We start from the raw sequence: 27014 nt of genomic DNA on the forward strand, positions 1-27014 counted from the left end.
GCTGCGTACGCTTGGCTCATAAGGTTACTGATGTTGTCCAGCATCCACTGGAAATCCAAAGTGGAGCGCCGATCATGATTATGCCCGCCTTTACGAAATTTTGAAGGGATGCGTCTCGCAAGGAAATTACGACTCCGCTTTCCATAGCTCCTGCATATTTTTCTGATTATCTGGACGAGCTTCTCCCTCATCAGCATTAGAGGTAAAGTAATGTTCCCTGCTAGGGAATGATTCAGGGCGACAGAATAATTCCCCTCCCGAGATCGTTTCAAAAGAAACGACCCTTGCAGGTTGAGAGAGCCTATGGGAGAGTCCGGACGCAAACGGTGCCATTCGGCGATGGAGCTGTAAATGAAGCCCAAATTCTGAGCAACCCAGGTGTTGTGTTGTGTGTTGAGGAAGTCGATCAAATTCGCGCATATACTCGGGATACGCTGACCAGACCTTTGCACTCTATGTTTGCGAAAGGAATGCGATGATAGCTCTAGTCCTTCAGCGTCGGTACCTGCTCGAACGGTTTGAATTGACGCTATGGACGCTGAATTGCACTCATTGCTTTGTAAGGTTGAACTCATAGAGGTGCAAACAGCTCGGCCGTGATTGAGAGATGTATTTATCGACGTCTCCAAGCTTTGGAGGTTAATATTGATTTGGCCGATCTCGTTGCGCAGGACGATTGCATCGTGCCTAGATGCGATCAATCAGTAAGCGTCGCAGTTGAGGTTCAGAATTTGATGGACGCACCCCGCACGAACAAGCATCAAACCTCTCAAGGCCTGCCCATGATATACCACCATTCTCACAGAGTGCCGGGTTTGAGCCTCACTGAGGGCGAAAGTAACCCCACCAGTGAGCTTTTGCAGCCAGGTCTTTTTGATGTTACGCGCACCCACTAGCTTTCGGGCCAAACCTTCGATTTGTTCACTGCAAGTATCAAGAACGGATTTTACCCGACTCGACAGAACCTGTCCGTCTATCTGTGCAAACATAGATTGCTCGTAGTCCGTCGCCCAAACGCGCACTTCCGCAACCACTGTCGCAAGGCTCTGCACAGCTGCGAGAAGTTCGGCTGCAGACTGCGGAGCCGAGAGGAAGCTTGCTTGATCAGGCAGCATAGCTCGATAGTGAAGCGAGAGACAACATCAATGAGACCAACAATGCTGATAATGCTGGAGGCTGTCGCGAGAGCCGCCATGTGAGATTTGTGAGAGGTGAAGGGAGGGGTCGAAAAGGATGCATTGAGCTCAACACAGCCCGGTCCTGTGTTGGTCGACGCAGTCTCGTATTAGGCACCGCTGCTGAGCACCCTGGTCGCTGCCTGAGGCACATACGAGCCTTGTGTAACCTCAGAAGCGTCACTACGACTTGCTCTTCCATAACCACGGCTCAAGTAGGGCGGATGACCAACGACCTATGAATCGTTGGAATCATGGGTGGTCTTCATCTGTATAGGTGCTTACGGAAAAGGTGCCCACTCCCACACTGCTAGAGTAGATTTTAGGGCGAGTACATAACCTATCGACTATCTAATTAATTGGACTGCTTAGTTAGCACTGTTCTAGCGTTTACTACTACTAATAAGTCCACCATACCTAGCACTATGTGACAAATTAGGGTGTCGAGAAAGTATATATACTCTCCCCCAAGCTATTCCAGCATTGTGGGAAGCGGCACAGGTTTTTTCTAGAAACGATAATAGGACCATGAATACCAAATATATACAAGAAAGTTACAAACCCTACACCCACTCCTCCTCCATCTCTAGAACGTATAGCTCGGCACCGAAATCTCAGCAACAGTCCACGTCTTCCCGCCATCCGCCGTCTTCATAGTGCCCGTCGCCCCGCCACTCTTATACAGCGTATTGATGTAGTTCGGATCCGCCTTATCCATGACGATCGTAGCATTCGTCCACTTATGCGCTGGCGCAGTACCGCACTTGCTCGACTGGCACTCCACAGCTGTGCCCCAGCCCTGCGCTTGGCCGCTGGCAGTGGAAAGCGTGGAGACTTGCTTGCCGTCGAGGAGGACGGTTTGCGTGTACTGCTTTGTGCTGTCGCTGTATTTGTCTGTGGATTCATACGTCAGGTGAAATGACGTGGTATGGAATGCAAGTAGTGGCTTACAGTGCGTAACGATCTGGTGTCCTGCGGTCGTCTTCGTCCGCTTGTCAGACACGGGTGTGGTCCCGCCAACGAGCGTATATGCGAAGGTCGTCCATCCGTCTTGGGGCGTGTTGTCGACAATCGTTTGAATCAGATCGTTACTTGAGGTGCCCATGCCGATCCATAGGGCTAGGTCGTCGGATGAGCTGGTGGGCGCCTGAGGTACGACGATGGTGTAAGTCGATTCGCGGATGAAGTTTCCGGAGGAAACGGGTCCAGTGCTGAAAGCGGGGCCGAATTCGTTAGCGGTTGCGGTTGCGAGGGCCGCGGCGGCGGAGAGGAGGGTGAGCTTGAGGGAGGGCATTTTGGGGGTTGGTTTGAATGGAACACGGGCGATGATTGCAGAGAGAAGCGAATGAAAGACGAACAGAAGAATTGGACAGAGCAATGATTGAATATATATCAAAGTATCATTGCAGGGGAGTGCACTGAACTACCATGCTTAACATTGACAATATTGACAAGCTTTCATTTAGACTACGCGAAAATGTAGGCCGCGGCATCTGTGCGTTATCGTACTGTCGCCCTATAGGAGCAAAATTGCCTAAAGTGGTTCAGGAACAGCTCACAGGCGCAGGCAGTCTTCGTAGACAGTGCCTCTATTTGTGGGAAATTGCGCGCCCTCCAATCCGGGAGATGAATACCCCTGCTTCACAACAACCTTGTTCAGAACGCTTCAATAACTTCAGGCATTCTATCACTAAGCTTTTCGTTGTGACTTTAATGCTACAACTCTTAGGTTCTATCCCAGTTTGCGCAGTAGCCGCCCCATCCACCACCAGCTCTCCCAGACCTAGCAGCAGCCTTCCCAATCTTCGCCGCCTCCTCATTCCACCTGTCACTCGCCGTAGCCCTAGTCCTCGGCCGCTGCTTGTACCCGCCATTGTGATAAGTTCCATCGCCTTGGTACTCGAACTCAATCTCTTTCCCGCGCTTGTCTGGGACATCGAACCTGTCGAGCCAGCGATTGAGGTGAGCACGACTATCTTTGGCACCTGCGGTGTACGATATTGTAATGCGGATCTTGCGTTTGGACTTTGCGTCGTCTTGCTCTGCGGCTTTGGATCCCCGGGAGCTTAGCCGGGTGAGTTGGGCTTGCGATAGGCGGTTGAGGAAGGTGACCACATGAGCGAAGTTGTGGTTCCGAACTGTGGTCGTTATGACAGGAGCGTGGAAGAGGATGGCATCGAGAAACTCTTCGCAAAGCTGGTTGTTGACTCCCACGAGGCCGCAGCGGGTGGCAATGTTGCGGGAACCGGATTTGAGAGTTGTAGAGCCGTCGTGTTCTAGAACGTGCTTGTATATTTCATCGCGAAGCTCGCGGGGGAGTGCGAGAAATGGAGGTAAAGGCTGATTTTGCGGCCTTGGTCGTGTTGGTAGATGTTCTGTGATAGACTCGGTGGCTTCAGGACTTTTGTGCTTTTTGGATGTTGGAGCATCTTCTATAGTATCTTCCGCTGCAATGAATTTGCGCCCACGTTTCCTACCAGTTGGCGCATCGTTGGCGGTTGCCTCGGGCATGGACTTTGTGGCTTGCTCCACGGTCTTCGAAGAGGTTTGGTTGCGCTTGGAACGCCTGAGTTCTGGAGCCATGTTGAAAAGGGTCTTGGGCTTTTTGGATGTTCATTTCGGTGGTCATCGTGGACATTTATTCGCTGCACGCCAAGAAGGCACAGACATTCCTTCAGGCAGCAGTCAGGCGACCGTGGCGCTAAAGCGGTTTACGGACCAGTGGTAAACTGAAAGCCTACTTTGACGAGAATTTGCTACAAGGCTCCAAGTGCAATTAATGAGGCTATACGTGCCCACTGTGTGCTTGCAGAGGCATTGCACGTGAGTTAGGACGGACCTCGGGATGTCAGCTCGTTGCTCGAGGCTAAGGCCAGAAGTTCGTCAAGAATATGTGCGGATATCTCGAAGCATTGAAGACATATCACGGGAATATTTCGAAAATACAGGAAGGAACCGGAAAAGTTATCCATATGCGGTTCTCTCATGATAAACTGCTGCTGTTTCAGCAGATGATGTCATCCGCGCTAACGCCTGAACATCTTGGCACCAGCCTGTGAACGCCTGGAGACGTAGAGTCATTTCCAGCCTACATATCAAACCTAGCCTGAGCACCACAATGTCGAAAACAAAGCCCTTTCCCGCCATCCACGGCGGCTGCTTCTGCGGCTCCACGCGATACCGTCTAGAGTGCGCGCCTTTGTTCTGCCACGCATGCCACTGCCAGGACTGCAATAAGCACACGGGCTCCGTCTTCGCATGCTTTACGACTATAGAAGCCGAGTTCATCTCCTCCATTGGGAAAACGCCTCCCAAGATCACCAGAGTCGCCCGCCCGAATGGGATCAGCCGGCATCTCGCTTCTTGCGGCACGTGCGGCACGAGACTCTGGGCTAGCGGCGATATCACGCCGGTCACGGCGGATATCAATACGGGGACTCTGGATCTGCCGGAGATTATGGAGCCTGACGTTCATGAGTACATTGAGAGCAAAATTTCTTGGGTGCTGCTTCCCGAAGGGGCGAAGACGTGTAAAGGGCCATTTGACTATAGGGAGTACTGGCCGAAGAGCAGTCTGAAGAGGTTGGAGGCCGCGGTCCAGAGGGCTCAAGAACGCCGAAAACTACTAGCGAAAGTCGCGCAGGCCGGTCAGGAAACTGAAGAGGAGAAGGAGGCTGATAAGACGCCGACTGCGCAGACGCCGGACGAGAAGGATGGAGTGGTTGAGGATGACGAGGAGTTCGAGAAGAGGTACCTCGAGACGGAGAAGGCGCTTCAGGAGAGGCTTGAGCAATTGAGTCTGAGGTTGAATGAGAATGAGAAGGTTCAGGGGGATGACTTACGTCCTGGCGTTGTTCAGCCTGCGAAGGAACCGGAGACAGCAGCAGAAGGACAAGCACCGGCGGCGACCGGCCCCGAGAACTGATTCATACTGGGCTATTTCCTGACACGAGTCGCTCAAGAAGGAGTTTGGCGGTGGGTGTTGAGGTGTCCACTTTCAAGATTTTGGATATGATACCACTACAGATATATGCTCTCACAATGTATCCTTGAGACCAGATTTTCGTAGCACAGTAGTCATATTTTTGCCAAGAAGTTATACTTCCGAATAGTATTCAATGATTGAGATAGACCTGTCTCACCCTGGGCATGCTTTTACCACACACCTTTCATGTACCGAACCACTGCTCTCGAAGCATGCCCCACACAACACTGCGTATGGTTGCTCCGTGCCATGCCACTGATATGAGGGCTTATACGATCATCTCTGCCCCCATCATTCCTCCTTCTATAACAAGCACGTCACGAGCTCCTTGTCGTAGCTTTCTTTCTAGTCGCTTCAAAGGAGCATCGTATGTCGTACCAGTCTCACAAGACTAGGCCCTTAAATCTCGTTCTGCGCTACAGAAGGAAAAACGATAGAGCAACTTCTAAACAGCCCAACATTCACGCCCAGACGCACTAAATTGAAGGAGGAAAGAGTCGAACTCGCGAAGCAGGCACAATGCAATTCCTGTATCTTTTGTATAGTCCAGCATGCAAATACTCTTCCCAATGCTACCCACCCGCTATGCAAACACACCCGTCCTCCCCCTCCATCCCTGCCGCAACGTCCTCACCTTTTCCGCCCCAACATCTCCCACCCAAGCCCATCCCTCCTCCTCCCTCGTAATTTGCTCCGCCGCCTTCACAAGATCGAACGTGATCTCCTCCCCAACCACGCTATCCTTCTCATACTTTGGATGGCTCTGCACAAAATGCCGAATCCACTTCGCCGCCGTCCAGTACGTCCCGTCCGCGCGCTTGCGGATCAAATCCAGGTACCGAGCAAGCTCGCAGCGCGTCTCGACGTCGACGTTCATGCTGTCGAGGTAGCTCTCTACGAGGGGGATCAGACCCGGGAAGCAGTCCTTGCCACTGTCGGCGGACGTCTGGCCGTTGATGACTTCATTGATGGTCATCTGCTCGTATTCGTCTTCAACGGGGCCGAAGGGCGTGGGCGGGCGGCTGCCTTCGGCGGGAGTGGACGTCCCCGTCGAGTGTGAGTGCGAGCCAAAGGGGTTCTTGCGGAACCAGAATTTCTCGGTCGACAGGGCGTCGCGCTTGTGAGCGGTTTCCATGTTCTCTGTTACGCGCTGGATGGGGAGGTAGAAGTTTAGGTTGAAGCTTAGGATTGCGCGCGTGATGAGGACGATGAAGATGCTGAAGGCGGCGTTTTCGAAGTCGGTGATTTGGATTTCCATGGGGCGGAACTCGACGCGCCAGCCCATGTCGGAGTTGGGCGGGGGTGGCTTGAAACGCATGTGTTGCCAGTTGGTGGATTGGAGGTTTTCGAAATGGTCGGCTTTGGAGAGGTCCAGTGTTTCGAGATCTTCAGCGAAGACGACGATGGGGTCGCGGATGAAGAGATGCGCGAAGTGTGTGGCAAGGAGGTCGTCCATGCCGCCTTCCACTAGGCGCTTCTTGATGTCTTCATCGACCACCAGATCTGGATCGAGGTACTCGCGCCTTAGGCGTGGATCCTGCGATATGTATGTTGAGTTAGATGCATAGCGGGACTTTGGCAGCCGCCATCTGTCGTTCTCGAGGGGCTAGGGTCTTGTTAGTGTTTGAAGACCAGACAGAGAAAACTCTGGGGGTTGTCTTTACCTTCTCGCCAAGCTCTTCTGGTGTTCGATCGTCTACTGCTCGACTGATTTGATTCCATCGAACATCAGTGTCAGCGAGGAAACCCTTATAGATCGGTGTCGCAGCCGTCAATGCAAGCAAGATTGGGCCAAGAGGGCTCAGCTGATCGTACATCGTGCGACCCTCTTGAATGTTCTTGGCTTGGAATGTTATCTGCAGGCAGCAGCTTCCCATACCAAACGCCATGGCATCCATGTAGATGTGGTTGTCCTTGGCAGCGCCATTGCGAACATCGTCATCCTCAGGCCATTGATGGAGGTCATAATTCACAGTGGGATCTTTGAAGGGCCATTGGGTCTTCTCGTCTCTGAAAACAGGTACATTGATCTCAACTTTCCTGCCTCTTCGCCAGCGGATGTTGGCTGCCAAGGTCGGGAAGCGAATATGCGGGTTAGCGATCTCATCGGGTACATACTGAGATCGTAGCTTCGGGCCGGATGCAGGGTACGATGGCACTATGCAGTCAGGCGAGCCGAGCCGTGGAAAGGTGGTCAGAGTGATTGGATACTCGGTTTTCTCCATGTGTTCTCTGGCTATTGTTCGTCTGCAGCAGATCAGTGCTGCTTCGGGGCATGTTAAGCGAGTCAAAATGTTACCTCCACTTCATGTTGGGTTCAACATCGAGTAGGTCTTTGAAACCGATACCCCATGGCTTTCCAGGGGTGGCTTCCAGCATGAAGCGGCCGAACTCGGGATGAAAGACAGGGGCGGTAGTCTCGGCCTCCCTTACGATGTCAATGATGCGAGTAACATTTGGGGGCGCCGATTCTCACTTGACAGGGCCTCTTTGCACATCAGGGACGCCGCCGCCTTCTTGCAGCAGCTTCTCGTCGTTTGCTAGCGCGGCGAGAATGTCGGCTTGTCGCAGCGACAGACGGACCTTGCGGTTCTGCTCATCGTAGCACACGACAAGATATTCGATCTGGTGATTCCATCAGTCACAGGTCGCACGACTGAAGGACCAGATCGCACCTCGTCACCCCAGAGCAATGCTGCCCTCTCTTTGCCCTTGGCGTTTCCCCAAATAGCAAGGAGTTGCTGGACACGTCAATGTATTGCTCCAAATGTGCCGCATCCAGTGCAATGCACGTACTTCGATACCCCAGGATCGGACTTTACTGGCGACCTTTTTGGCCTCTGGCCACTCCAGCGGGGTTCCCAAAGCGCTTGCGTGCCGTTAGCTAGCATATCAATGCGGTGGTGCACGGTCTCACAGCAGCCCCATTCCCAAACGGCGTGTGTGAAGGCCAAGTTCCCGTCCCGTACAGAATGGGGATCTGTGAGTGGTGGGCTGTCCCCTAGGATCTTGAGGAAGACTCGGGGCGTACTGCAGAAATCTAAGTTTAGCGGGGTACCAACAGCGCAGGACTGCAAAGTTCAGACGCGCCGCGGAGGAGCGGTTACGTGCTGCGCCCTGGTGATCGGTGTGATAGAAGGTGTAAAGGCACAGCTGCTATAGAATGGCGATTTTAGGTGCCGACATAGGGGTGATGAGTAGAGGGACTGGATTAGTAATGAGCGGGTGCATGTGAGGACCCGTGGACCAACTAACCCCGCTGAGTAAAGCATGTGGCAGGACCCGAGGGCGCCCGCTCGCGCTTTCCGCTTTCGCTGCGTGTAAACGAGGAGCCGCCCGCCGCGTCGGAAGCCCGACAGATGTCCTCTGCTCTCCTCCAGGCCATGCGCGACGTGGGACGATGCCGGTGACGGCGCTTCGGGCATCACAGCAGCAGCGCGTATACACCGGAATCGCTTGAGCCTGTCCCGTCACTTTCGCTTCCCCACGTGCGCTGCTCTCCGACAGAGCCTGTGGACGCGAATGGACCAGAAGCGCCCGTCCCGCTAGAAGCTGCATGCTCGTTTCTGAGCGCTCTCTGGTTGGCCTTTCGGCACCAATGCGTGCCTGCCGCAAGCGAAGACAGCTGCAGGGCCATGCAGGTCTGAGTCGCCTCGAAAAAGAGATATATCGCTGTGGGGTGGGGCATATTGTGTTGAGCGCTCATAACCACAGTGAACGCTATCGGGCGTGGCTCCGCGTCGGTCGCACCGCAGCCAATCTGTGATTATCGATCTGGCGTTACGTGGGGCCATCATCTGAGAAGAGCAGTGCGACCACGCCGTTTTCTTTGCACTGCACACGTCATCTGTAGCTCTTACTAACATGTAGAGACAGTCGACGACATCTGACCGAAGCTAACAATTAGCGTAGACATTTTACCGACACCACAGATGGATACATGGGTCTTGTGTTACGGAAAACCATAGTCCATCCCCGTCAGCGGCTGCTACCAGCTGCTCTTCGACAAAAACACCTAGTTCCACACGTGCTGCTAGAGTGCCTGGTCATGAGCGCAGATACTCATGAGGCTGCGAGAAGAAGACAGGGTGGCGAAGAGCTTCATGGTGAAGGAGATAACAATGCAATATGTGATACTCACGATACTCCATGGGTGTGAGGGCTCAGGATTGTTTCACTGGACCTTCTCGATTACCGAAGCTATTCACAGACCTTCACTGTCGCTGTCTCGTAGGAATCGTCAATCAAGGCTACCTCATCCGCCTTCTTTTCACTCGCTTTGTCCGCACCCAAGAGCCTACAACGACCAACATTCCGCGTCAAGAGACACTAAGAAATAAAAACGGCGAGAGGGTAGCGCTGTAGTATCAGGCTGAAAGCCTTTGATACTACCCAACGTATCACGAAAACGACCAAGCAGTATACGAAAACTCCTGCCCTGGCAGCAATTAATTCGCTACTGCTTATTCTAATAGTGGCGTCGTTCCAGAAATCGATCTACGCGTTGGCACCTTCTAGCTCCCGACGCTCTCTCGTATACACGATGCTATTTCACGGCCCGCTCCCACCATGGGGCCGTTCCGGTGTCATTGAGGCGGAAACGAAGCCTGCCATGCGGGCTATTGCGTCATTTGAAGAAATTTGGGCATCGAGCTGGTTGACTGAGTTGCGGGACTCACTTATTGCTCCATTGGTGGAGTGTAGTCGGGGTCTGGGATAGTTCAGCCGCACCAACACCAAGACCTGAGGTCCATGTCGACGATCCTAGGCCAACGTTATCCCGATGCAGTGGCAATTAAGATCTAGATGCACCTTCGAGAGCCAGATCGTCACAGTCATTCGTAACGAGAAAAGAAACAAATTGCGGCAAGATCACCGTTTCGAGAATCCGTTCGATGAATGTCGTCAGACCTCCACACGCAAGGAACGCCAACAACAACATCTGAACCTTATCTCAACATGACTCGCACGATTGACGCGTCCCCGTGAAGACACAGCAGGAGATATCCTCGCATAGCCTCTAAAGTCATCCTCGTGCCCGCATCTCCGGCCGCAACCGTGATATTCCCTAGTAACCCAACCTCTCGCCCTGCCACGACAGCATTTTCGATAATCTGCCTTGCACAAACCCAAAGGTAGCGGCCCACCCCCTCGGTACGACTCCAACTACGTAACGTCTACACCCCTCGCGGGAAATACACCACGTGCCATTCCCATCCCAGCCCGACCACCCACCTCCGTCCTTTTCCCCTCACCTCACCCGCAACGCAAATCAACCCAACTCCTCGCCCCCACCCTCCCCGTCTCCGCCCACGCCTCACGAGACAAGCCCGTACCACCCCCGCTGGGGAGTTTTCGAACGTCACGTCGTAGCAGCCTCGTAGTAGGGAGGATCAGCATCAGATCAGACGCCGCAGCCTCCCCGCGCCGCCGGCGGTGCAACAGCGATAGATCTCGTCAGCGCAGTCCGCCGATCTGAGCGAGCGGGCCTCCTGTGCGCCGCAGCGCGGTGCAGCAGCGCAACGCAACGCCGCACGGCGCACACGCGGCGTTGCGCGAATGCGGAAGGGGAAGCGAGGGTTGTGCGACGGGGATCCCGGGGTGGGCGAGGTCGCCGTCAGTCGCCGGCTGTGAAGGGGCGAGCACGAGGGGGAGGGACGTTGGCGTTGGGGAAGGGAAGAGAAGAGAAGGGAGGGAAGGCGAGGGAGGGTAGAGTAGATAGACAGATGGGCGGACGTGCTGCGGGGTCGATCGAAGAATCTGGGGATAGCGTCCTAGACGAAATAGAATAGAATAGATAGATAGATAGATAGTAGGCCCGCACCGTAGAATGTAAAATGTTGTTAGCAGCCCTCACGCCAGACTAGACTTCCGGGGAGGTCGTCCGGCGAATCACATCTCCGCTGGACGACGCTCCGAGACAATCCATCGCAGTGCTTCCGAAGCTGCCCTGCGATGCGCCGTCTTGCATGGAATATGGAATACAGTTCTGAAAGCGGAAAAACCCGCGAGCGAACGAGCGAGCTTCGTAAAAGCAAAGGCATGCCATGCAAGGCAAGATGCTGTGACCGCTTTGCTGTGAGAACGCGCAGTCGGTGCTATCACTCGCTATCGCTGTGTAGCGTCGCCCTGCAGCGGGAGAAAAAAGCAAAAGCAAAACAGAGGCGGGGCCGAGGTCTGTCTTCAAGGCGTATGCTGACTCGTTGCAATTGCTCGTGACGTGGAAGTGCATGGTCATCTGAACGAAGGCAGACTGTTGATCAACAGCGGTAGCTTTGTGAATTTGCGTCTCTCTCTCTCTCTCTCTCTCTCTACCTCACGTATCACCTTCCTTGTACTTTTTCTTCTCTTCGTACCGTACGCTTCGCTAGCCTATCATGACAAAAATCCCACGCTTTAGTCCTGTCCTGCACACTCCTAACAAAGTGCGAACTCTGCTCTGCTCTGCTCTTCGCATCTATCACCCAGTGAACATGCCTCCAAGAACACAAACGCCGTAACCGGGTGCAGGCCTGAAAGCCGGCGGTATCTCCGCTCCAATGCTGGTATAATAACACCCACAAGAAAAGAACCGAAGTATCTCCAAAGACGATTAAATGTACAAAGCTTTCCGTGTCTCTAAAAAGACGAGGTGACGGCGCGATGAGGGCATAGAACGAGGTACAGAGTCCGTAAATGCAATAATGTTTTGGCGCCATGGCTCCGTTCCGGTGAATGACTGAACTGATGAAAGACGATGCGTGTGATGTGAATATGTAACGCCAAAATCTGGTATGGTATAATGTAGCCTAGCGGATCCTAGGACGCAGCTGGTGAAATGTCCTTTTGTGTGCTGGCTGGTGACCACGGCCAAGATGCCGGGCGGAGAATGACTGGTGTGCTGAATCGGCCAATGCGCAAATTCGGAGACTCGTAAGCAATGCCGATGGACGCTATCCAGTGGGCGATCCTTGGTCGAGCGATTTAGGTCGCAGATTCGAGCTCGTCATGGGCGGTTTGCCACCCATTTTGCGCGTCAACTTTGCGTAGTCTACCTCTATTAGCTTGAATGCAGAAGAACTTGACTCGGAAACGTACGAAGACCACATGCATTGCACAGAGTTCTTGCACCATCAGGCCCGCGTCGCCATTCGGGGGTCTCGGCTCGATTACAGCTATGACACCTTCCTGGTGGTGCCGCTCGCTGCGTTGGCTTGTTAGGGATGAGTTCAGGTTTGCTTCTACAGCGTGGGAAGAAACTTACCCCACGACGCTTCTTGGGATCGGGGCCCGCGAAGCCTCCAGCACCCTTCGGGTCATCGCCATAGTTGCTCTGAACATCGTGCTCATATCCATTCATTCGTGCATATCGCGGATCCTGTGGCGGTTCCACGATGCTGGCTTGGTGGTTGAATACGACCTCTCGCATCCGCTGTAGTGAAATTTGTACGCTTTCATTGTGCTTCAGCATGTCGTCCACTTCTTCTAGCCTCGGCATAGATTGTGGAGTCATGCCGATCCGCTGAGTGTCGTGACTCCGTTGTCTGTAGAGTCTACTAAACTCTGAGATGCGGCCCGCACCTTCAGCGATCTAGACAAGTTAGTGTGACGACTGTGAAGGAAAGTTGCTGTTCTCACCTCATTGAGAGACGCTTCTAGGTCGAAAACTTCTAAATGCCTCTTCACTGATTCTCCATAGGGAGCGAGACTGGCTCGGTTGACCTTCTTTTCTTCGGGGCGGCCATGCCATTGTCCAGCGTACGGACGCGGAGGCGCAGAATATGTCGTTGCTGACGGTGGGTACGTTGGATTTTGCGCTCCTGGGGCAGGCGCTGACAATGGATAACTAGACGGGTACTGCTGCTGGTAGCCATAGTTGGGATTCATTGGTCCAGCCGAGTGAGGCGCGACCGATTCGTACGTGGCAGACGATTGCGGCGGGTAGTTGTTATAAGAGTAAGTCGGTCGCCCAGGGCCTGGAGGGGGTGATGGTTCTGTGCGCAGCGGATGCAGGGTGGGAAGTTTCGAGTTCGGCTGAGGAGCAGAGAACGAGGGTCGAGGTTCGGAGAATGATGGGCGGGGTTCTGAATAGGACGGACGAGGTAGTGAATCCAAAGGGGCTGGAGGCGGTGGTGGAGGACCAGTCGTTGTCGACGCACTCATAAACGGACTTCGTGTTTGGGCGAAAGGGTTAGAAGGGCCCTGACTGCCGTGAATGTCGGTCGAGAAGGGTCTGGTCCTCGGGTCGGTGGGTGAGGTCGTCGAAGAAGGAAAATAGGCCTGGGGCGCCGAAGTGGGTGCAGGAGGAGCACCAGGAGCGGATACCGGGAAAGCGTGTGGTGGTTCGGGGCCGCCGAGTGCTTCCTGAATGGACGGCAACGATTGTCGTGCCGGTGCCCGTTGCGCCTCCTCTTCCCCAGACGTCCTGCGCGACTCTGGCGGCGACAGCAATCCTCCCAAGGGCCCTGGTAGTGCGCTGGCGGCAGGCGATTGGTGGCCATGGTGGGAAAGCGGGTGCAACGGGTTCATGGGGGCAGTGGAAGCCGAGTGTTTTCGCTGGTAATCCATCTCTTCCCGCTTAACTTGGTCCAGGTTGCTTATTGACGGGAGGCCAAGGCTACTCTACATGTTAGCAACGGCAGCCAAAGAGCGTGAAAGCAAACACGGACCTTTGCCTAGAATCGAGGGCTTCCATGACAGGCGACCGTGGCGGAGGTGACGAGCCGCAACCTGCTGGCAGAGCAAAGCAGCGAACGGCTGCGGGGGCGCGCTGTATGTATCCGCACACAAGACGGCGAGCCGTGCAGCGAACTGCGGACCAGCGAGGCGCCGCTCAACGGTCCCCAGAAACAGCGGCTGTTCTTGCTGCAAGGACCCACGCGCGGGCAGCGGGCATCCGCCCAGAGATCTCAGGCAGGGGGCACAGAATTACAGCGTGTCGCTGGACGTCGAGGGGGCACAGCGGTGTTGCAACGGGACGCGGCGGCGGGCACAATCGGCCGTGGAAGGGCCACAACCACTCAATTCCGCGCGACGATGTCCTTCTCTTTAGTGCGCAGATGGTAAGTCGCAGCGCGAAGCAAGAATAGGCAGGGGATGATGCTCCGGTGTCCGGGCGAGGTGTGAGGTCGCGAAGTGGGGGTCCCGTGATCTGTAATCTCAGTGTCGAGGTAAAGGCCTGGTGGACGGCTGGGAGGGCACGTCTATGACTGTCTGGGGCGGGAGGGACCAGTATTAGACGCGGCGCTGCAGTCTCTTAGCAGCGATCGGAGATGGGCCGACGCAGCGGGCATGGATGGGCGTGACGAGCGGGCTGCAGATGGTGGAGGAGAGCAGCAACACTACCTGTGCTATAGGTGCCGGGGTGCAGGGCAGTATTGGGACGATGGCATCCTCTTTTGCACTCGAGCGGCTAAGCGAACGACAAGCCGTCGGCAGGGAACGCCCGCGCAGGCAAAGGCAGGCAAGATCGGCGGCACTCTGACCAGATGGGCGCCTTCGGATTTCGCTGCTCCCTGCTGCTGCGCGTCTGCAGGCCCATGCCCATGCCGCCTCTGCGCCGGCACGACGCTGTCGACGCTGGCTGTCAGACGCGCGCCGCAATTGGAGCGCCGGTGCCATCGTGCCTCTGTGGGCTTGGGCGGCGCGGCCAGTCGATCGATGAGACCCCCCGGCTCATCATCATGCGCTGCAGCCCCGGCTCTGGCCCACCCTGCCACTGCCCCCGGTCCGCCCTTCGCAGCGCCGCTCGCAACGCGCCTCGCCGGTGCCTGTGTGTGCTGTTAGTGAGCGCGCGAGTCGGCTTGACGTCCAACGGTCGGCGAGGTGGGCGTGGACGCTGAGCCTGCCCGGCAGATGCGTCGTCGTGCCTGCCCGTCCCGGGAAAGGGAATCGCAGCGAATCGACGCTACCAGGCCGGATCGCGGGCTAACGTCCGGCCCAATCTGGTCCAATCTCAGCAAAAGCCCCTCTCCGCAGTGCGCACCACGACGAGCCGCCCACCAGCCTTGGCTCTCGGCAGCGATCAGATCGCGAACAGCACCCCAGGCCCATGCGCGCGCAGGTCGGCTCGTCCTACCTCGCAGCGTGGCGAGCAAAGTGGCCTGATGTGCGCGCGCATGGGGGCTGCTCCTTTCTGCGCCCGCGAGTCCCGGCAGCACGGCGCGATTCTATCATTCGCAGCCGTGGTACGTCGCGCGCACCCCCGCCAAACCTCCCTACTGCCACGGCCCAGCAGCGTGCGCAAACCTCTGGTACCCTCCCGCCGCGAACCGTTGGCTCAGCTGCCCTTCACACGTGCTCGTGGAACGTCGTGGCTCTCAAGTCGTCTCTGACTGCGACGCGCCCGTGCTGCTCTGCCATCATGCGCGGCGCCGCTGTCAAAAGAGGCGTGAACTGCGGGCCTCGCCAGGATCACGCCCACGCCTCCACGCTATCGGCACCGGCGCGCTTCGAATCGAGATCCAGCACATCTGACGCCGTCGCCCCTTGGCGCGCACGCCCCCTGTTGTTTTCTCGTCAAGACCAGCGCTGATGTTGCAAAACAGCCGTCATCCTGCTGTCGATCTAAGACACACATGCACCAGCAAGATTTCGTCTCGCCGCCCTGAGCAGCCATCTGAGCTCCACGCACCTGCGCGCCCGCGCCTCTTGTCCCAGGACTCGTGTTGCCGGAACAGCGGAATGACGTGACAGCTCAATCGTATTGGTAGCGTCATCACGAGACTCAGCAGGCATCATCCCGTACGTCGCCGCAAGCTGCGAACCAAGATCCATCACTCCACCGCGTGCCACGGTCTCGCAGTGTTGCGCTTGTCCACGCTTTTCTCAGCCAGATCTGTGGCTGGCGACGTTGAGCAGGCGGAGATATCGTTAGCACGATCGAAAAGTGGGTAACTGTAGCGCAGCCGAATCAGCTGCTACAACGCCCGTCGCGTCGTGAGCACATCAATTTTACTTCACTACGCTTCGATTCGAACGTCTACATGGCCTACTGCGTCGACGGAAACAACCGACCAACATCGAACCCCGCAGATACGGGTGCGCATTAATCAATCATTCTCAACATTCGGTCGTGCCGATCCTGCGCGGGGAGATTTGTGGTACGATCCTCAGACCCCGATCGAGGTTTTTCTCCGGACATTGGGCACGCGGCACGCATGGGAGGATGCCGCCGCAGCGTATCATATCGTGAGGAAAGGCAACATCACCTCAGGTTTCCATGTTCGGCCGCGATGACTCTACTCAGCCCCGCTGATGAGTCTATCCAGCATAAGAGCTACCAGTACTTTCCATGCGTCTGGCCCTGCGCCCGCAGGATTCCATAACAGATACAGAGGCGTTATCTCGGTGCTGCGCGGGCTGTCTATGTATGATTGATCGATACCAATAAGATACGCGAGGTGGGGTAAAGTGGCCGTATTACTATGTATCATCCGGGCACCTCACGTAATGCTCTCGTGTCTGAGATGCCGCACGTCGAGGACTGCGGCGCTGTCAATTGAAACAAGTTCTGACAACGCTTGCGCGGCGTCGGCGTCGGCGCCTGGCACAACTGCGCGGCAGGCTAAAGTCGACTGTCCAGTCTTCTCACGCGCCGACGAGTTCAGATGCTGCACGTTGGCGATAGGCGAAGAGAAGGCCCCACAGATGGTATCATCGCCATGGGAGATTGCCCTTAATCCATGTGTCATCCGGCTCCTGTTTCAAGAGTCAGGACTGACGCGCTAACGACATCCGTCAGCGAACTCTAACTCTTGGCATCTCACCAGCGCTCCTTCGAAAGGGGCCTGTGGCTTCGCGCCGTTCGCCCTCTGTATCCGTTCACATGTTAGGCATCGATTCCCCGAGTCGCGAAGCGACTCGATATGCTTGCCGTTTGCCTCCAGTTTGCAGGGCTTTGAGACTCACCGACTTTGTCTTCTCCCGCCCTTCGACACGCTGCACACGCTGCACATGCAACACTCTCAACATTGGTACCTTCGGACATGAGGGTGGACGCTATACCAAAGTTAATGATGCTGCATGTTCGTGGACGTTTTCGATCATACTGATCCAGAACCACCTTCGCTTATGCAGGTAGTTGTACCACAACCGCTCAAGGTTCTACCAGGAGCAACTGCAACAGTGCAGCCGAGGGGTGCCTGCGCGCTGTCAAAATCTGAGATACGGGGCTCGCGTATCTCCGTTTGCTCTTGATGTCCTCGCTTCGAACTTGCCTCGTATTCCTGCAGGACACGAGAGCCGTCAACCAATTCTGCCGGCAACTATTTCGAGATTGACCCAACCATAACAACTGGCCTGAACCATGTGATACTGCAGCTGTGATCCTTAATCCCGCGGTCTCGACACCATGCCACAGTGATTGCCCCACACTTCCAGTGGCTGAGCAGCTATGTACCGGTATGAACATGCCCCACAACCGTTTTCATGCCCATGGATCCCACAGCTCGATTTATGAATTTGTGTTCTCAAAGCTTATGGCTTGTCTCGGGACGTTGCAGGAGGGCCTCCCGATGCCGGCTTTGCCTCGGATCGCAGACTTGTGGTTTCCCGTGGACGCTTCGTGCAAAACCGCATCCGCTGTTTGAACTTGCCTCAGGAACGCATCGCTCCGTGTGAGAGAAGAATAAATAAGCTTTTCCGTGCTTACCACTCGCAAAATTGGCTTCTTCTCGTCCAATCACCTTAATGCTGTGGCGAGACTGCTGTGGCACCACCATCCACCAAGAGAGTGCCTTCGCCGACGCAAGGAACCCAAAATAACTAGAAGGGCGGGAGAGCGAGGTAAACTTTTCTAGCCAGTGAGCCCACGTGTGGCCGCGCGGCTAGACCAGTCTGCGACAACTCACATCCTGTGTTCCTGTACGACCGCTAGTAGACTAGGTATTATACCCCGGCTTATACACCGGTCTTACACGCCATCCATGGGCGAAGGCGCAGGATCTCGATCCGATCCTGGCCATGCATACGTCTCGCCAATTATTACCACGTCAGTCTACGGTATCACGCGACGAGCAATACATTTACCTGTACTGAACCCGATTGCCATACGTCGTCCTGCATCCAGACGCCTCCCCTGCGCACTACGCCTACGCACACATCTTCGGCCGATCGTACGACTACCGTCCCGCAACCGTTACGCCTCGAGGGCGCCTCCCATGAAAAGGAACGGCAGGCGCTGCGTCGCGACGTGACATGGCCGCTTCATCTCACGCGTTTCACACCTTCCCCATCCCGCAAATAGAGGTCAATTAGGTAATCGGAAGCAGGCCTGCTGTTGCTGCCAAGGCGACCATTTCCCCTGGACGACGCTCGCACCAGCGCCCATCGGTCGCGCTGATGCCACCGCTAATTTCAATCCCGCCTCCCACGGTCATCGGTGTGGCTAGGCGGCATGGGCGGCCTGCTGCTCAACGGCGTTTCGAGAAGCAGCTGGCAGGGAAAAGGAGGGAGATCGCGATGGGGCCGGTGCGTTGCCGAGCGTTGCCCCGGTGCGGTGTTCCCGCCTGCAGGGCAGGGTTTGTGTGCAGATGCAGCCAGGTCACGATCTGCTTTGGGAGGCCTGCAGCAGAGCGACGCCAACACGGAAGCGTGCGTGGATCAGCATAGGTACGAGCGAGACCCAAGGTGATCCTTCTCTTCTGCGACTTTACCCCTGCGGAATCCGGCGCACGCTTCTCCTGCCGATCGCCGAAAGGGAGCGTGATGTTCAGGTTCAGCGGTGCGCGCTTTCGGCAATGGACGCCTGCGGTTGGCTGCTCGGAAGGCGCCTCCGGGTGAATGGATGGGTTTGTCTGGGGTATGCCGTTGTGATGGTGTCTCGGCCAACGCGGCGGGATGGGAATTGTCATTCTCGACTTGACTGACGCTGGGAGGCGGTCCTCGTGTGCCTGGCCTGCCCTGCCTGGCAAAGAGAGAGCATCTTTACCCGAGCTGAAATGCAGGCCTGCGTGCCGATCCGGGCCGAGACTGGGACAATTTCTCGAGTGAAAACCAGGAAATCGTATGTTCGCAGGAAGCAAATCTCGGGGTATACTCGCAGGAGAGGAAGATCTTACGAGATTTTTGCGATGACCGGGACGGTCGGAATGGTAGGTCTGTAGGTCGGCTTTGAGAGCTGCACGTCGCGCTTCATAACTTGCGCGGAGGATATATTTCATAGTGACGTGCAAGCGGCACAGCAGGTAGGTAGGTCTTCAACTGGAGCACGTTGAAGCCCCGCCCTCATACACATCAACGACGTCGATTATATACATCCGTCGTAAGTAAGTCATGTGGAACACTCGGCAGACAGTTCACATGCGCAACGTAACGCCTTGTTCGAAGCCAGTGATACAGTATTTTGCTCCAATAGTCTCACACGACCCGAGCAGTGACTGTCCTTATATACCGTCTTGTATAACTTTGTACATGCCCATCTTAGAAGGCTAAGGATTCTCCTTTTCTGCCAACCAGGCCGCGTCGTAGCAGCTTGTTTCCGACTCCGTAAGGTCACAGGCGAGAGCGCGTACGCTTGTTTCTACTCGATTCTGTGGAAAGTGAAAGGAGAAACACGTAAGAGCGGAACGCGCATGTGCGTTGACTGTTCACATCTACCGTCTTCTATATAATTTGCTTGTACGTGCACATCTTAGAAGGTCAGGGCTATGACTCTTTTCTCCGTAAGTCAGTCGCAACATCAAATTTGCAACTCTGTATGGTCAAATGCGCTCTTGCCTACGCTTGTGTCTACTAGATTCTGCAGAAGGGGGAAAGACGTAGGATAGTGTGATGTGTATGTAGTCGTTGGGTCGCAGTGCTGGTCTGTTGGTGTTCTGCTTGAATGTTGCTGAGCGGATGGGAAGCGGTGTACGCGGGGCGAGGTGATGAGGACGAAAGAGCTTGGGAATGGGTGTGATGGAGGATAGAATCGGGAATCGACTCCAGTGCGGCATTTGCAGATACTTGAGGACTGGTGTGAGAAGACAGCTTGATAGGCTCATGCTTTACCACCTTTGCGAACGTGAGTGATATCTCATATCCCTAGCATCTTTCATCATCTTTCGGCGTCTCCAGACATTGGGCAGTAATCTGCGTTTGTAACTCACTTGATGCCGCAGTGCACACGGACGGACGGGAATACAAAGGAACTCTGATAGCGTGTAGCTTCATGTTCGTCAACTCAAGGTTTTCAAGAAAGCTCTTGCGCTACCTTGTCATGAGTACGGTTTTCAGTTTTCGATCGCAAGAAATCGCCTTGAAGTTCAATCAAGCTGCACCTTCTTGGTTCTATCGCACGCTTCCCACCTGGGCAATCACTCCTCCACGGACTCAATCATACCTTGACGTCATAAGAGTGCTATGTTCGTCGTTCGCTTCTGTCGTTTGCTCACGGTGTCCCGCTCGAATCTAGTGCCTTAGGTTGGATATATGAAGCCCTCGAACTCTGCTCTTGATCACATATTACCTCCCCACTTATCTCACACATCGCCACCACCTAATTGTAGACTACATCACCCATCTTCGTTCTCCGAAGTTACTACTGGAACAGAACGTCCATACCAACACACTCATTATGGGCGGCAAAGTGTCTACCTGCATAGCCTCGTGCCTCGTCATGATCCTCTGGCCCATCTGCTTCAAGTGCCCCGAGGCTCCGCACCACCATGGCAGCATCAACTTCGACGAGCTCCCCGCGGTGGACATTTCCACGTAAGAACCGATCCCAGCCTCCCCGAACACACTGACTCAGAGTTCGTAGCGTTCAGGACATTTGGCACAACCTCCTCACCGTGTCTACCGCTTCCGTTCTGTGTGCCGACCTCCAAGGCGACTTCCTAGCGTACGACAATTGCGCCTTCGATTTCTTGAGGGTGGACCCGGGCCTTATTGACCACGTTGATGGGTTGAACTCGACGGGGGACTTGTGCGGTGTGCTTCAGGGCGAATGGCAGGGTACGTATCATAGTCGCCGAACACGCGGTGAAGATACTTTAGCTGACTTACAGAAGGCACCGTTTGCACGGTCAACCTCAAGGACGCGGGTACTGCTCCTGTGCACGACAAGCAGGTCGCTTGCGGCGAGCTCAAGGGCGAGTGGAAGGACGACAAGTGCGTTATTCACGCGCTGGAGAAGTAGGTGCCTGGTTCGTTGCTCGCGGCCTCCTGGTAGGTCTGGCGAGTGAGTATCGGCGTGGATATGGGGCGTCTGCGTGGGAAGATGTGGACTCCAGGTACATTGGCATGGATGAATACATGCGGGATCTACTGCGCTATAATGGACTTTAGAGGGTCTATCTCGTAGAGTGATCACATATGGTATACACTTAGTGAATCTCATTAATCTGCTTCGAGTGTGCGGGCGATTGTCTGCGTGAACAAACCGAGTTCTAATTAAAACTGTTGATACCCTTGCCTAACGTTTAGGAACGCATGGTTGACGATACAGGTTCCTTTGGGAAGTTGGCAGACGATTATACGCGTTTGTTTGCCTCTCGTTCGTTAGACTTACTCGCACGCAAACGCTTGGTACCATCTTGACACGCTGTCCAATGGTCTTGTCGAGCAGCAGGGCCCGAGTGGTGTGCAGCTGGCTGGCGTTGGAGTCGGTGAGTCTGCAACGGACCCTATGACTTACCCAGACGGCGTTGGTGGAGCTGATCGCGCCACAGAGGGAGACGTGGATGGGCATACTGCTGATGACTGGGACGAAGCGGACAACGGGAATGTTTGAACAAGCTTCCTGTTAGCGGTATAAAGGTGACTTTTGTTCTCGACTTGCAAATGACACATTCGTCCTGAGCTGGTGGGTTGTTGATGGTACTACGCATCGCTCCTCGTTCGAATCGTTCTTCAGGTTCGCTGGTTACAAGGCATGGGAGTCGTGACGTGGTAAGTAGAACTTGCGGGCTCTATGGTAAGAATCTTTTGAGGTGGTTCTCGGAGGTATTAGAACCCTATTTTTGTTGGCTGTGAAGCCTGGGATGGCTCGCCTTGGATGCCGGCTGAAGGGATGTCTCTTGCTTGATCCTACTTCCGGTACTCCTTCCTCGTCTCCTATTTCCATAATGCTCGCGAACTCCGAGTACTGCCCTCGTACTCGTATTTTTGCGTCATCATTGACAATGCCCACATATTGGAAGCCACGCCTAGACTGCTATATTAGATCCGCAGCACACGTGGAATAGATTACCAACCCTCAAAAGCGAATGCCCTGATATTACGCAAGCGAGCGAAGAACCATAAACACGCTCAGCTCGACTTATTGACCTAGATGAGCATTAGCCGTCGATCAAGTGCCGATTCGGTACTTGTAGATCCGTGTACCTGATAGTATCGCACCTAGCCATGTATAACAGGATATAAGTATGCCGACCAGGAACATTCTGTACTACTCAGGGCCACCACGTATTGCAACAGACCAGTTTGGCAACCATGCAGCTCCGATCCACAGTGACTGTGCTCCTCCTGGGCGCACTGTCGCACGCCCTCGCCCATGCAGCTCCTGCTCCTGCTCTTCCCCCAACACCCGACCTCACACCAGCAGCAAAAGCCCCCAACATCTACCTCACACCAGCAGCAAAAGCCCCCAACATCTACCTCACAACCTGCATCCCCAAACCCCGGGGCACAGACGGCAAGCCCGCTCCCGTCGCAAACTTCACCGCCATAGCGTACTTCCGCCAACCGCTCAACATGACGACCGTCGACGCAGACACCAAGGCGCCCAAGCCCGACAAAGCGGCGCTAGTAGCGCAGCCGGCTGAGCCGTGGGAGGGCGTCAGGTGGAAAGTCAAGGTGTGGAATGAGAAGCTGTTTTCGGCGTCGATTGTGGCGGATGCGGCGAAGGGGGCGTTGGCTGGAGAGGGGCAGTTGGGGGAGGAAGAGTATGTGTGCTTTAGAGATGGGGAAACGGGGATTAGGATGAGGGAGGATGGTGTGAGGGGGATTGCGTTGCGGATTATTGGTGCGCTGGGGTGGAGGGTGGGAAGGGGATGAGGGCGTTGAGGTGCGTAGGTGGGCATATGCGTAGGTGGGCATATGCGTAGGTGGGCATATGGCGGGATTTGGAGGTAGCTTGGGGGGACTCACAATCGGATACAGTTTCACTTTGGTGTTCTGGACGTGTAGCCTCGTACATAATGAAATGGGCTTTGGTTGTCACCCTTCACTTTAGTAGATTCACTGGTGTCGAAACGTCGTAATCTTGAACAAGTGCTGCGGGTTAGACTATCTTAGGCGCCTGTACCTAGTGTAAGCTAGATATGTGTGCTTGCACTCAGTGATCACGTGACTGAGAAGTAAGCGTACCTCAAGTGCTGTAACCTGTCGCCATGCTTCCCTGTCTCCATTTTCGCGTGCTATGCACGGAGGATAACATACTGGCTTTGAACACCTCAAGTCGTTCGGAAAACCGCGCACTGACCGTTCCTCGTGAATGACAAGCGACTACTTCAGAGCTACGATCTTCTTTCCCAATACGTCATAGTCACAAGACGTTGAGGGAACATGGACCTGCGATTTGCGCGCGCGCTCTTGCAGGGATTATCGCAACGCGTGTCGCGGTCACACAAACTGCATGCCACCACTTCCAAACACGACTCGACGTCGCTGCGTTTCCTGAACGAAGAGAATGAACAGCACAATCGGTGTTCGGGATATTGGACCGGAGTTAATGATGACACAGTAGGTGCCTGATTCGTCGAGGCGCAGAATGCACAGTGTGGCCTCTTTGTCAGCGCAAACGCTAAACGCGATAGGTATAGCATGCGCCCTTGAAAGATCATGGAGTCAGCGCTTGATCTCGAAGGCAGCAACAATTGACAAGCCAAGTCGACACCCAGCGCACCCAGATCGCCTCGTTGTGCCTGACTTCCATTATTAATCGACCGTGTCTTGGATACGCCTTCTTCGCTTACCTACAACACCGCCTGCTGGCCCGGCGACCCCACTATAGTAGCTTCAAACGACGGGCCACTGGCGCAGAGTCTTGATCGCGGTTGCCAGGAGCAGCACTATCTGCACTCCTCGGAAGAGCATCGTGGCAGAGAAGGCCGAGTTCGCCCTTTCACGTTCCCGGTGTCGACCAGCTGTTCGCATTGATGTAAGCGTGTAGCTGGTCGCACACTTTTGTGGATCCTAGTCCTGCATCTGGAGACCCGTAAGCCTATCGAGAAGGCGGTGACTATCAAAGAAATGTCGCCAACTGCAGCGGATGCAGGTGTGAAGAAGAGCAGCGATGTACAACTTAACCGAGCATGCGAAGCTTGCCGAGTATCGAAAGTGCGTTGCTTGGTGAATCCAAATGGAAATTCATCACAATGCGAGCGATGCGCAAAAGCAGGACGCCAGTGTATTTTCGCTCCTCCAGCGAAACGGCGACAGAGAAAAAGGACTGATGTGCGTGTGGCCGAGCTGGAAAAGGAACTGAAGCATCGTAAGTTGATTGAACGACCCTAATCTGTGTTGGCGATACCTGCGTATTGATTGTGCGACTAGTCACTTCTCTGCTGAAACCCAACTCAACAATCTCACCCGTCGAGGAAGACGATCATGATGAGTCCATGGAGGAAGACGAGCCCGAGCCCGAGCCTACCGAAACTCCGGAAAGGAAATTCTCAGGGTATGCGCCGAGTCAAGATAGTTCCACCACCAAGGAACCGCTAAAATCCCATGAACCATGGCCGCCACGTCTAAATGTCACTAGGAACGAGGCACGGCACGACTTGTTGACTACGGACAACGACATAATTGACCGCGGTGTCATTTCCATAGATCTTGCAGAAAATTTACTCAAACTTTACCGAGAAGAGCTCTTCGAGGATTACCCAGGTATTAAGATTGGAAAAGAAGTCACAGCAGATGAATTGAGGTCAAAAAAGCCAGCCCTCTTTCACGCAGTCATGGCTGCAGCCAGTCAGAGTTTGGGCTCAACTTTATCCAACAAACTCCACGAAGAGCTGATTTACTTCTATGCAAGATCACTGTTCGTTAATGGAGAGAAATCATTACAACACGTCCAGGCACTCTTTGTATCGGTCGCATATTATACGCCTCCAAATAATCCCGGACAGATGCAAATATATCAGTATACGAACCTTGCGGCGAGCATGGCTTTGGAGCTTGGTCTGGCCTCGAAGCCGAGGACACACGAGCAGCTACCAAAGCGAGCGATCAGGTCATTACAGCGCATTTCGTCTGCTGACGAGCTTCTGGAACATTGCCGAACAATTTTATCGCTGTATACAATCATAGCCGGGTAAGTGACCGCATCTACACACACTCATCAACCGGTATCTAACTCATCGTTAGCTTATCGATGAGGTTTCGAAGACCAAACATCTTGCTGTTCAATGCGTGGATGGGCGAGTGTGAAGCGTTACTTCTCAAAAGTCAAACAATTCAGGACAAGACCTTGATCGCATGGCTGAGACTGCAACGCATTGCGGACGAAGCGTACACAGCTTTTGGTTTTGACGATGCCTCCACTAGCTTCTCACTATCAGAATTGCGCCTGCAAGCCATCCTGAAGATCTTTGAACGGCGGATGCAGGAGTGGAAGAAGGGTGTGCCTGACGAAGTCATGACGAGTAAGTTGTTATCTCTTTCTGGCCTACTGAGCATTCTGACCATATATTAGTGACTTTACGGATGGAATACCATCAAAACATGATGTCGATGTGGGAATTCGCCATGGATGGCGGCAGTAAGTTTTGCATTCTTTGACTGGCTAAATCTGTTTGACAATATTCTAACATCTCGTAGAATATGACGCTCCAGAATTCAGGAATCGGCACATGACTCTTCCAGCCCTGGATGAAGACGCCTGCATCCAGCCAGAGAGCCTCCTCTCCCGCTCCTCTCTGCAGACCAACGCAACTATCATGTGTATAAGCGCCGCGCACTCCATCCTGGACTGCTTCCTCCAGGTGCCCATCCCAAAGCTGCAAAGGTCTGCGGGCGTGCTTTTCGTCCGGGCGTGCTTCGCTCTCGTTGCCCTTCTCAAAGTGGACTACGCCGTCGGCACGGATGCCGAAGGCATGGGCGAAGTCATCGATTCCAAGAGTCTCAAAATAGACTACTATCTCGATTCCGTGATCAGGCAGACAACGGAAGCTGAAGGGCTGCAGAAGTGCAGAATCCCAGGCCATTGGCGGTTCGTCATCAAAGAGAAGCTCAAGACATGGCACGACGAACATCAAGAGTGGCGCCGCAACGGCGGCCACCTAAAGCGCAACAAGAAAGCGCAAGCTATGCTCGACGCAACAAACACATCGAGCGCATCCTCCGATATCCTCCCTCCTCCAGCATACACATCCCAAGCCCAGCAATTACCAAACCCAAGTCCCCTCACGACGAACTCTACCCTCCCAGAACCACAGCCCCCACGCACCACACCAAATCTAGACTACGTCCTCAGCGGCAGCCAAATGAACGCGTGGCAACCCTCCGCCTTCCGCTTCCCCGTCTCGACTACCGCAGGGACACCCGGGCTCGGCGACGCGGTCTACACAGGTCCGGATATGACCGACTTCTCGGCGGCGTTTCAGAACGGCGACTTGTACCTTTGGGACGACATCAATGATAACTATGGGGGGTGGATGCCGCAGGGGGGAGGGTTCAGCGATGTGCCGTTTAATGGGATGAATTTTTAGATTCACGATATGATATCATGAGGAGGGAATATGTATAGTATAGTATACGAAATGTAGAATAGCAACTAACTCACATCACATCACGCTAATTCACTCCAATCTTTGGGAACTGTAAGCCGTTGCGCAGCCGTATTAATGTGCTAGAAACTCAGGGTTTGTGGATATGTCGTGAGATCTTATATTTGAAGTAGTGTGCACAGGGTAAGATGGGTCTGTCTCCATGCTTCAGCGTTGTCTTCC

At 54.5% G+C, this 27014-nt stretch overlaps 6 protein-coding genes across 6 annotated transcripts; 3 read left to right on the top strand and 3 right to left on the bottom strand.

Moving 5' to 3' along the window:
- Nucleotides 1–1761: 1761 nt before the first annotated feature.
- Nucleotides 1762–2469, bottom strand: N0V89_006664 (uncharacterized protein; the record flags this gene model as incomplete). The annotated part of the gene is made up of 1 exon (XM_056215434.1): nucleotides 1762–2469. One exon carries the CDS (start codon nucleotides 2467–2469, stop codon nucleotides 1762–1764), a length of 708 nt encoding a protein of 235 aa, XP_056069681.1.
- A 431-nt stretch (nucleotides 2470–2900) lies between these two features.
- Nucleotides 2901–3758, bottom strand: N0V89_006665 (uncharacterized protein; the record flags this gene model as incomplete). Its single annotated transcript, XM_056215435.1, has 1 exon — nucleotides 2901–3758. One exon carries the CDS (start codon nucleotides 3756–3758, stop codon nucleotides 2901–2903), a length of 858 nt encoding a protein of 285 aa, XP_056069682.1.
- A 535-nt stretch (nucleotides 3759–4293) lies between these two features.
- Nucleotides 4294–5100, top strand: N0V89_006666 (uncharacterized protein; the record flags this gene model as incomplete). The annotated part of the gene is made up of 1 exon (XM_056215436.1): nucleotides 4294–5100. The coding sequence occupies one exon, from the start codon at nucleotides 4294–4296 to the stop codon at nucleotides 5098–5100; it is 807 nt and encodes a 268-aa protein (XP_056069683.1).
- A 643-nt stretch (nucleotides 5101–5743) lies between these two features.
- GSH1 (glutamate--cysteine ligase) lies at nucleotides 5744–8088 on the bottom strand (the record flags this gene model as incomplete). Its single annotated transcript, XM_056215437.1, has 7 exons — nucleotides 5744–6766; nucleotides 6825–7407; nucleotides 7460–7588; nucleotides 7637–7785; nucleotides 7836–7901; nucleotides 7957–8029; nucleotides 8078–8088. 7 exons carry the CDS (start codon nucleotides 8086–8088, stop codon nucleotides 5744–5746), a joined length of 2034 nt encoding a protein of 677 aa, XP_056069684.1.
- Nucleotides 8089–22554: 14466 nt separating this feature from the next.
- On the top strand, nucleotides 22555–23118 carry N0V89_006668 (uncharacterized protein; the record flags this gene model as incomplete). The annotated part of the gene is made up of 1 exon (XM_056215438.1): nucleotides 22555–23118. The coding sequence occupies one exon, from the start codon at nucleotides 22555–22557 to the stop codon at nucleotides 23116–23118; it is 564 nt and encodes a 187-aa protein (XP_056069685.1).
- Nucleotides 23119–24683: 1565 nt separating this feature from the next.
- On the top strand, nucleotides 24684–26774 carry N0V89_006669 (uncharacterized protein; the record flags this gene model as incomplete). Its single annotated transcript, XM_056215439.1, has 3 exons — nucleotides 24684–25105; nucleotides 25513–25709; nucleotides 25885–26774. The coding sequence occupies 3 exons, from the start codon at nucleotides 24684–24686 to the stop codon at nucleotides 26772–26774; spliced, it is 1509 nt and encodes a 502-aa protein (XP_056069686.1).
- Nucleotides 26775–27014: the final 240 nt, after the last annotated feature.

Source organism: Didymosphaeria variabile, assembly GCF_027946475.1.
Source record: "Didymosphaeria variabile strain IMI 356815 chromosome Unknown scaffold_5, whole genome shotgun sequence".
Lineage (NCBI taxonomy): Eukaryota > Fungi > Ascomycota > Dothideomycetes > Pleosporales > Didymosphaeriaceae > Didymosphaeria > Didymosphaeria variabile.